The sequence below is a fragment of the Pseudonaja textilis genome, chromosome 15, assembly GCF_049901715.1.
Source record: "Pseudonaja textilis isolate UNSWEBS1 chromosome 15, rPseTex1.2, whole genome shotgun sequence".
NCBI classification, from domain to species: domain Eukaryota; kingdom Metazoa; phylum Chordata; class Lepidosauria; order Squamata; family Elapidae; genus Pseudonaja; species Pseudonaja textilis.
The window spans coordinates 3,392,067-3,402,923 of record NC_142004.1 but is presented as its reverse complement, the minus strand read 5'-3'; the positions used below and the strand labels follow the sequence as shown (position 1 = coordinate 3,402,923).

The window sequence follows — 10,857 nt, the reverse complement described above, 5'->3', positions numbered from 1 at the left end:
TAGGGAAGAGAAGGACCAGGGGTGAGATGATAGCAGAATTCCAGTATTTGAGGGGCTGCCCCAAAGAGGAGGAAGGAGGGGTCAACTTATTCTCCAGGCAGGGCAAGAGAGAACGGGTGGAAACTCATCAAGGAGAGAAGCAACCTAGAACCAAGGAGAAATTTTCCTTCCAGTGAGGACAATTAACCAGTGGAACTGCCTGCCTCCAGAATTTATGGATTTCCCAACACTGGAGGTTCTTCAAAAGAGATTGGCCAACCATTTATCTGAAATGGTAATAGGAGACTCCTACTTGAGAAGGGGGTTGGACTAGATGACCTGCAAGGTCTCTTCCGACTCTGGTTATCCTGCATCCTCAACGTGAGCAATAAAACACTTCAAAAGCGTTCGAACTTTGAAGGAGAAAAATGCAACCTCGTTTTTTTTTTTTAAATCCATAGTGCCTTTATTGGTTAAAAAAAAACAAACAACCCTTTCCGAACAGGGTAATTATCAAATTGCAAGACCGGTGGCACCAAAATACTGATTCGGGATGTGGCCGTCGAGCTGATCATCCCGAGGAATAAAACTGTTGGGACGGCCGGAGATCTCCAAACATCCACCCAACCACCGAAAAGCACCGAGGCGGCTGAAATTCCCCTGCCCAAGAGAGAGCAGGGGGCGGGTTGCTTTCCCCTTTCTTTGGTTCTTATTGCTGCGGTGATCGTGAACTCCAAACAATTGTGTGTGTGTTTCTTTTTTAAATTAAAAACAAAACAGAACGAGACAAGAGTTGCCCCAACGGTGAGGCGATGGTGTAGGATGAAGACATTTTTCAGGAGCTGAGTCGCCCTCGTTCCCCCACTTGGCTGTTGTTAAAAGCCAACCTCTGGCTTTTTATGGGGGGTAGGAAGCATCAGAAGAATTGAATTTCCAAGGTTTAATCGGCCTGCGCAGTCTGGATGTCCTTTGGGTTGCTCGGCAGGAGGCTTCGCGCTTGATGGGACAAAACCCAGGGCTGCTGAATCTGGATTCGAAGAACAGGAGAGGAGAAGGCACCAGTTCAACCAAACAGGATTCTCTCTCTCTCTTGGGGTGGGGTAGGGTGGGGGACGGTTTGAACAGCGAGGACGATTCTGGGGTCATTGGGGATGGCAATTCCTTTCTCTCTCTCTCTCTCTCTCTCGGACGAGTCCGCTTTGCCTGCCCTCCTTCATATGGGCTTGTACAGCAACGTGGTGACGTATTTCTTCTTGTAACGGTGGGTGGCGCTCAGCACCATCACGCCGTCCTAAAGAGAGGACGAGAGAGCCGTTCAGAAGAGGGAGGAGCTGCCAAAACAGCCCCCTCCACCCCGCAAAACTTGGCAACTTTTAAGACTTGTGGACTTCCAACTCCCAGAATTTGAATCTCAGCAGGCTCAAGGTTGACTCAGCTGTTCCAACCTTCCAAGGTCGGTGAAATGAGGACCCAGATTGTTGGGGGGCAAAAGGTCGACTCTGTAAACTGCTTAGATGGGGCTGGAAAGCACCGTGAAGCAGTATAGAAGTCTTAAGAGCTATTCCTATTGCTTTGCTCTTCCTTTTCCTTCCTTCCTTCCTTCCTCCCTTCCCTTCCCTTCCCTTCCCTTCCCTCCTTCCTGTGCAGTGGTTAGAATGCAATATTGCAGGCTAACTGCCCACTGCCAGTTCAATCCTGACCGTCTCAAGATTCTCCTCAAGTGGAGCGAGATTGCAGAGGAAGGGATTACAAGAGGGTTAAGCTATGCTGGCTGGAGAATCCTGGGAGTTGAAGTCCACCAGTCTTAAAAGTGGCCAAGTTTGGGGACCTCTGCGCCCAAAGAAGGGCCCCGTCGCGGCCAGGGAGGCCTCTCTTACCTTGATGGACAGCGCGTAGAGGTGGTTGAGCATGACGTGGTTGGGTTCAGGAAGGAGAGCCGGGTCGCACTAAAGAAGAGCAGCTTCGGGTTATGGAATTCGAACTCAAAAAGGACCCATAGACAGGACGTCCTCCCTGCCACACGCTAGACCAGGGCGTGGCAACCTTAAACACCCCAGGAGCCATTTGGGACTGTTTCCCACAGAAAACACCACCAGGAGACACGCAACCTGGGTGGGCGTGGCCAACTCAACATCACTCCCACCCAGTCACATGACCAGCCCCTAGCCAGGCCTACCCAGCTTTTGTGGCTCCCGGTGTTGTTTTCGGTGGGGAAATGGGTCTCTCTCTTTCCTCCCACCGCCCTCGCCCTCTGAATATCACCTCTGAATCGGAGAAGCCCCAGCCAGGAAGGCTAAACATTTGGCCTGCTTCTCTACTTACAGAAATCCCAGTGTCTTTGTTCAGGATGACTTGGAGCAGGTGGGGAGGAAGGATGGGGGGCGACTTGAACCTCTCTTCCGGCTTGACGATGTAGGGGTCCTGGTGATACGGTCCGGGGGGCGAGCTCGACAGTTCTGGGGAGAGTGAAAGAGGGAGCATACTAGATAAAGGCCTTGGCAACTTCAACTCCCCAAGTTCTAGCTGGCTCGGGAATTCTGGGAGCTGAAAGTCTCAAAAGTTGGGGAATTCTCGGAACTGAAGTCCACAAGTCTCAAAGGTGGGGAATTCTGGGAGTTGAAGTCCACCCATCTTTAAAGTTGCCGCAGTTGACAAACACTGGGCTACATAAAGGGGAATATGAGGGCGGAGAAGTGCTGAGGCACTTTCTCCTCCACTCTGTGGAGGGAAACCCGATGAAAAGCGTAGTATAAGCCTTAAAACAGGCATGTGGCTGTTCAAAAGGAAGGTCTTCCCTTCAACCAGTTTGCGGCCCTCTGTTCTTTAAAAAGTGACGGGCCTCGGCTGCCAAAGACTCCCCGGTCCCCACGATTATGTAGCTCTGGGTAGTTTCCAGGACGGAAAAAAACTTCTGAGAGATGTATTTCATGCTAAAAAGAGGGCTAAGGCCCAGAATGTTGGAAAACTGCTAATTCTAAAGCCGAATGAACAAGGACATTCAAGTTTGCAGCTATTAAGATTGTTGGCCGAGCAGGTACAAAAACAGCCAGGGAAATGATTGAAGCCTGGGAAATGGTCTCCTTGTCAGTCAACAGGAGGGCTGATTCGCCACCAATTAGGAGCCAAAGACTTGGCAGCACAAGGCAACAACAGCCAATCGCGGGCCATTGGCACACCAATCAACCAATAGGAAAGTACCACATAAACATGACTCGCAAAAGAGCCCAAAGTACCACATTCCAGTAGAGAGAAATTCCCTGAGGGCGGCCTCGAGCACAAGTCCGAAAGCTCGGAAGGGTAAGCCTCTGCTCCAAGGGGCCAACTCAGATGAGACTGTGCAATAAACAGAAGCGTTGTCCTCACTTCCCTTTCAGGTTCTTGCACGCGCTACTTACCGGAGACGTCGGAGCATTTTTGGGAATCGACCATTAAAGCATCGAAGACTTCAAAGTCAGTCTTCTTCACCTGGATCACGTTGTTGACGGTTCCTAGTTGGCTGGTCACAACAGGCTGGGGAGAGAGTTTGTTAGATCCAGCAGGGAAGTTTGTTAGATCAAACAGAACATTGCCCTATAACAACCCCATAATCCCTTGCGGGGTGTAGCCTGGGCAACTAAATGGAGCTGGATGTTTTTACTGGCTGGATGCCCTTCCTGTCGCCAGTGCGGATTTTTTTTTATCTCATGATGCCGAGAGAGAGAGAGAGAGAAATCTCTGCCTCTACTTAGGATCAAATTCACAGCCTCCTGACTGTGAGGCCAGAGCTCCAACTCTAGGCCAGCACACCACTCAGTTGCCCTATATTTACTTTGGGGAAGAAGGGAGGAAATTATGTTTACCTCCCCAAATATTAGCCATCGAAATGGAAAGCTCAGCGTAAGATTCCCTGAGCATATAGAAAAGGTGACAAAAGAGGCAACGGGTGGGAAGCTTGTTAAAAAGAGGTCCAATCCAATCTGGAACTAGGGAAGAATTTCCCGACCAAGAGAATAATTTATCAGTTGGACAGCTTGCCTCTGGAAGTTGAGCGTGTTCTCATCAATGGGGATTTTCAAGAAAAGATTGAGCAAACCATTTGTCCAGGATGATAGGACTCCTGCTTGAGCAGGGGGTTGGACTAGATGGCCTCCAGGCTCCCTTCCAGCCCTATAACTCTGTAAGTATGCTTCCCTTTGAAGGAAGGGGCAGTCTCTTGAGACCAAGTCCCTTATCTTTTCTGAACAATCGTTAACTCAGCTCCTTGCCACTTTATGAAAGCCCATCAGGCTACAAATTTTTGTTCTGACCCAGGCTTCCCGAGACCATAATTAAGCACATGCTTAGTCCAAATAACTCTTGTTTTTATTTCAACGCTGGGAATTACGTGCAACCCCAGCCTGTAATGAGTCCCAAACAGTCCCTTGAGATAAGCACCCACCTTTCTCTTCTTTGAATGCCTGCCAACAACTAGAGTGCCAAATGAATTATAAAAAAAGCAACCGAAGTACAAAGTCCATGTGGAGCGTCAAAGTTTAATCTGAACAGAGCAAACAACTTTGCTTCCTGCAAAGGTTTCTTTACCTTTGCCTGTCTTTTATCCCTTAGGGGAGGGCCAATCACCTCCCAGCCTTACTCCCGAGTCACCCTTTTATCTCGGCTGCTCTCCCCTTCTAGCAGCTCTGTGCATTCATGCACTGGGAACAGGCTCCCCTTGTTCCTCTTCCTCGCTGCTGCCAGACTCCAGAGGCTCTGGAGTCAGCATCCCACTCCCACAGATGGTCCTGGCCCCATTTCTGCATCGGATGCAGGATCCTTGTCCAAGTCCTCTCCAGATTCCCAGACTGGTCCCCGTTCTTCCCCACTGCCCGATTCCGCTGCAGTCTGCACTGGCTGCCGGCGAACCACAACACTTTTGTGCCGGAATAGACCCTTTACAGATTTATCGCTCCAGATACATAAATGACAGGCAGCCCCTTCAGGAGTGGCTGGACCACAGTTGCTATTTCCCCCAACCAAAATAACCAGAAAAGTTTAACTCATGAGGAGCAGAAGAGCTGGGACGAAGCTCAACTGCCAGCTATCAAAGGTCAAGAAATCCATTTATTCATTCCAGGGCACAAAAAAAAAATGAACCAGATCGCTGAATTTGAAAAAAACAACAACAACCCAACCCTCACCTCGGAAGGATCGTGCGTCCACTGTCCATCCACGTAGAACTTGTACTGGTGTTCGCCTTCTGGAAGATCGAGGATCGCTACGAAATTGTTATGGCTGCGACAAGCGGGGGAGAAAAGACACAGCCCATTAAAGGCCAAATTCAGTCAACTGCAACCGACTCGGGGGAAGGACTCACAACAGAATAACGTTAAGCCCGACAAATCTGGCTGGAGGGTTTGGGGGCCAATCCCAGTCCAACCTACCTTGTTGTTGTGGGAACAATAAAGAGGAAAGGAGTATTAGATACGGTCTGCTGCCTTGAGTGACTTATGTTTATGGGAATTCTCAGCCATCCAGATCACAGTTGTCCCAAAGGTGCTTTTTTAAGAAGCAACTCTGGAGTTTCGCTTCTTCATCCAAGAACCTTCTTCAGCTCTAACTGGATGGTGGAGGAATGGAAGGATTTATGGTCCTTGCAGACAGCTGGTCATTTGCATCCCTTTTACAGAGTCGCTGAGGCCACTTGGAGGTTTCTCTGTGTCCTCAGAGTAGCCTGAGTGCTGCAAATGCGCGTGGAGCCTTCCTGGAACTGCTGAAAGGACCGTGTTGAAAACCAGAAATAGATGACGTCGTATCCCTCCCCCTCTGATGAGAGATGTTCAATTCGGACATTGATGGCCTCTTTGACCCTGAGGACACAGACAAACCTCCGAGTGGCCTCGAGGACCCTCTAAAAGAAATGCAAACGAGCAGCTGCCTGCAAGGAGTATAAATCCTTCCATTCCCCACCATCCAGTCAGAGTTGAAGAAGCTTCTTGGATGAGACGGGAAACGTCTTCAAATAAAAACCAGAAAGTCCAGTTTCCTCTTGGAAGAATAAAAGCACCTTTGGGCCTATTTATAAAGTAATAAAGGCAGGATAAAACGCTAAATCAATAAAAATAAACGGATGATGCAGTCCTACATATTTATTGGCAATGGATCTCAGGTCACTTCCAGCACCTGTTTTCCTTCAGAAACTTAAAAAAAACGGGAGAAATAAACCAGGGAGAAAAATCTATCCCATAATCAAGATTTAAGGGCAGTCTGGGGACACCAGGCACCAAAATAATAATAATAAAAAAAACCATTTTTCCACTGCATATTTATGGGATAGATAAAATAACAAACCGGCCACCAATCTCTACAGATCCGTTAACAGACGTCGCTCATGTATGAGCCGATTCTTCCCCAGGGAAAACGAAGCTTCCAGGCTCGCAGTTTACCTCCGAGTAAGCGGGAGCTTGTTCCAACTGTTGAAGGAGCCCGATAAAAAAACTTCCTTGCCTCCGCCGGTCCACCGGAAGACGGTGGGCTGCGCCTGGGTGGGAGCCTTATCGCTCACCTCCAGATCGTGTTTCCAAGCCAGGAATTCATCTTTCTCCATTCCTCCAGCCTAGAAAAACAGCAGATCTCAGGAAACAAGCCAGGATCGTTTGGGAGAGATTATAGCTTGGGGGAAACCCGTGATATTCTGCTTAATGATTGACAGGAAAAGGACATAAAACCAGGCCCAAGACAGTCACGTGATTGCTGACTTAACACCGTCCTTCCCAGATATGGATCATCATTTAACGACTCCATCATCCCTTGCGGGGTAGAGTCTGAGCAACTGAACGGAGCTAGCTGAGTGTTTTACTGGCCGGATGCCCTTCCTGACTCTGGTGCGGAGTTTTGTTCGGCAGGTATATTCTCATGGTGCCCAGAGAGAGAAATTTCTGCCTCTACTTAGGATCGAACTCACAGCCTCCTGATTGTGAGGCGAGAGCTCCACCTTCAGGCCCCCGCACCACTCTCATTCCCAGATACGGATAGGGGGAAGATTGGTTTTTGAGGTGGTAACACTCAGCGTTGAGCTATTTCTTTTTTAATAATTTTTATTAGACATTTTCCAACAGTTTAAAAACATATTTACACTTCCAACAACGTTGCACCATTGTCATCATTCATGTTCATATATCAATTGCTATATTACTTTTATATCTGTTGTCTAGCCAAATATACCAGGCGTCCCAGACTAGATAGTACTCAGTTTCATTTTTATCTTTTAACTCAAGGGTCAGCCTGTCCATCTCTGCGCAGTCCAGGATCTTTCTTATCACTGTCCCCTCAGCTGGTATATTCTCCTGCTTCCAGAACTGTGCATATACAATCCTTTTCTCTATACGCTGCTGACAATATTAGTTTATAATTTTACCCTCTACATTTTTTCTCAATATTCTAATTCAATGTTATATCCCAGATTTTTCACCTTGGGATATTTCTTAATGCAGCAAGACTCCACCTACTTTCATTTCTTCCGCGTTGAAGAGGTCAGCGTCTTCAGGGCTGTCCATCAAAATCTTGGGCCTGTCTCCATCCTTTGAACCGCCGGGGCTGTCTCTTCGAGGGGTCTTATGACCCCCCTGGCGATCGACCCCGGACCGCTCACTGCTGGTGTTCCCCATGGCTCTCGAGGAGGAGGCTGAAACGACGGCGACGGGCAGGTGGCCAATCTTTGATTTCAACTGCTGGCTAGTTGCCCTCGTAAGAGAAAGAAGCCAAAACCACCCTAGAAGAAGAGGAAAACAAACTTTAGATTAAAAAAAACATGGCTCGACAGGAACAGACAGATAGTCCCCGACTTACAACGGTTCATTTAATGACCGTTTAGTGAACTTACATCACTGAAGATGTTTGGCAAGTGACTCATACTTATGATGGTGGCAGTGTCCAGAGGTCACGTGATCCCCTTTTGTGACCTGACCAGCAGGGGTTGGCAACCTGCGGCTCTGGAGCCATATGTGGCTCTTTTGGCCCTCTGCTGTGGCTCCGTCGGCTGATCCCACCCCTGACCCGCTTAACAACTAGATCCACTTAACACAAGGTGACTGACTTAAAACAACAGCAGGGAATTTCCCTTAACTATGGTGGGGATAGGAAGGTCGTTAAAATGGAGCAAAAGCCCCACCGAACCCAGGTCTCGTTTAATGACATAAACGTTGGTCTCCATTGTGGTCACAAGTCGAGGACTGCCTGTATAAACTCCAGGGAAGCCTGGAAAAGCAAGGCTTGGGGGAAGGGGGGCAACTTTGAGCCTTCTAGGTTCTATCATATCACAAGACCTAAAATGGTGCCCTAACATCAAAAACGTCATCAAAAAAGCACAACAAAGAAGGTTCTTTCTGCGCCAACTCGGGAAGCTCAAACTGCCCAAAAGGAGCTGCTGATCCAGTTCTACAGAGGAATGATGGAGTCCGTCATCTGCACCTCTAGAACTGTCTGGTTTGGTTCTGCAATCGGACAGGCACAGACTTCAGAGACTGAAAAAACAATGGCTACCAACCTGCCTTCCATGGAGGACCTGTCTACTGCATGAGTCAAAAAGAGGGCTGTGAAAATATCTACAGACCCCTCACACCCTGGACATAAACTGTTTCAAGTCCTACCCTCAAAACGACGCTATAGAGCCCTGCACACCAGAACAACTAGACACAAGGGGAGTTTTTCCCCCGAACGCCATCACTCTGCTAAACAGATTATTCCCTCAACACTATCCAATTATTTACAAAATCTGCATTACTATTACTATTAATCTTCTTATCACCCATCCCATCCCACTTGTGACTGTATGACTTTGTCGCTTGTATCCTTACGATTTATATTGACTGTTTCCTAGTATGATTTGATTGCTTATTTGTACCTTATGACTATCATTAAGTGTCTGATGATTCTCGACTCTTGAGGAATGTATCTTTTATGTACACTGAGAGCATTTGCACCAAGACAAATTCCTTGTGTGTCCAATCACACTTGGCCAATAAAGAATTCTATTCTATTCTATTCCTAATTCTTGTTCTATATTCCATATTCTCTATTCTATTCTATTATTTTTCATTCCAACATTCTATTCTCTTCTAATTCTCTTCTATTTCTAATAATTCGAATTCTATTCTATTCTACTATTCTACCACCATAAGCCTAGTTTATGTACATGTGCTCTCAACGTACTTATGTACACTGAGAACATTTGCACCAAAGACAATTTCCTTGTGTGTCCAATCACATTTGGCCAATCAAGAATTCTATTCTATTCCATTCCATGGAGACCCAAGAGCCCCTGGGTGGAATTGCCAAGGCCGTCCTGTCCTACCTCGCGGGGCTGTTGTGAGCCCAAGACGGGGAAGCGGTGGGTTGGTGGTGGGGGGGGGAAGAGACGGGCTCCCAAATAATCCAACGCCCCAATCAGCGCTCCTTGCGGGACAAAGGAAGCGCCGATGAAGCGGGGGGCAAGGGGCTACCCCGGGGGTGGATCAGGCGCCGCACTCTGCACATGCTCAGGAACCCCGAAGTCACCTTGCGCCCGGTGAGCCGCCGCCGGTGGTGGCTTCTACCCGGCCACCTTCAAAGCCCGGAGAGGCGTAGCGGTTCACGCCGATCTCCTCCTCCTTGCACCGGCTAAAGAGCCACAGGAGGAGTCGCCGGTGCGGATCGCAAAACAAAAAAGGAAAACCATCCGGTTCTTTCACTTCCGGGCTCCCCGCTTCCGGAGGCTCCGCCGCGTCCTCTCCTTCCGGTTTCCGGTAAGCGGCTCTCTCTCACACTGCGCGTGCGCGTTCAGAGCCCCGGAGTTTAAAAAGAGCTTTGCTGGCTCTTTTCTTCCGCTTCGCGCTCGGCCGAGCTCCCTGGGCTTGCAATGACACCAAGCGGCCAGGAGGGGGCAAGCAAAGAATGAGAGGGTGGGTGGTGGGGGAAGAGAGTTTCACCGCCCGCCCCGGGGAATGCTGGGAGTTGAAGTCCACCTCGCCTCTTCTTAATAGGGCCAAACTTGAAAAGCCTGGGTTGGGCGTTTCCCACGTGCCCCAGAATTGGGGTGCAGCCAGGATCAGAAGGTGGGGGGCGGGGGGAAGGAGGGCTTCCTTCTCCCGTTCAAGCTTGCAGCCATCATTATATTGACCAGCATTTTCAAAAAAAAAAAAAAAACCCACCCAGAAACCAGCTTCCTAATTTTGCCTCCCAATCAGAATAGAGCTGGAAGGGGCCTCGGAGGTCTTCTAGTCCAGCCCCCCCGCTCAAACAGGACATTTCAGACAATGTGACTGTCCAGACTGGGGGAAAGCAGCAATTTGTCCCGAAGCTTGAACCCAGAATACAGGCTCAAATAAGGAAGAGAGTTTATGAACACTTGATTTCCCTCCAGTTATCCATCCAGATGTTGACTGAATTGGGCAATTTTGTCCCCTTATTTTTATTTTATTTTATTTATTTTATTTCTTTGTCAATCGAGCCCTATCAAGTCCTTTCTCAAGGACCTGTTCGTTTGTTTGTCAAGCATGTATGAGAAAACAAGTATCAAGAAACAAGACCTAGCCAGCAGAGGTTTGGAAGCAACGTTTTTTTTAACAGAATAACGGCGTTGGAAGGAACCTTGGAGGTCTTCTAGTCGAACCCCCACCTCCTTTGCTCAGGTAGGAAACGCTACATCGTTCCGGACATGTTGATATTTGATGGTGTTAAAAGCTTTTCTGAGTAAAACCTGCCTTTTGCAATTGACTGGTGGGGATTTTGTCAATGCCCATGGTATTTTAAGCGGTGCTTCGGATGTTTTGGGATGGCATCCAGGTTGCCTATGGTTATTGGTACTGCTTTCTTTCGTTGCTGTCGTTCTGCTTTGTATTTTGTGATATTTTAGATTAGATTAGATTAACAGAGTTGGGAGGGACC

General features: G+C 48.3%; 1 protein-coding gene across 2 annotated transcripts; it reads right to left on the bottom strand.

Moving 5' to 3' along the window:
- Window positions 1–418: 418 nt before the first annotated feature.
- Window positions 419–9,729, bottom strand: PRKAB1 (protein kinase AMP-activated non-catalytic subunit beta 1). Of its 2 annotated transcripts, none has more exons than XM_026718630.2 (8): window positions 9,490–9,729; window positions 7,443–7,705; window positions 6,381–6,550; window positions 5,136–5,229; window positions 3,375–3,489; window positions 2,302–2,435; window positions 1,857–1,925; window positions 419–1,270 (listed from the first exon to the last, which is right to left on the bottom strand). In XM_026718630.2, exons 2-8 carry the CDS (start codon window positions 7,599–7,601, stop codon window positions 1,193–1,195), a joined length of 819 nt encoding a protein of 272 aa, XP_026574415.1. In that variant the 5' UTR covers window positions 7,602–7,705; window positions 9,490–9,729; the 3' UTR covers window positions 419–1,192. The 2 variants fall into 2 exon arrangements, with proteins under 2 accessions (XP_026574415.1, XP_087769331.1); XM_087913205.1 differs by having other exon boundaries at window positions 9,287–9,692.
- Window positions 9,730–10,857: the final 1,128 nt, after the last annotated feature.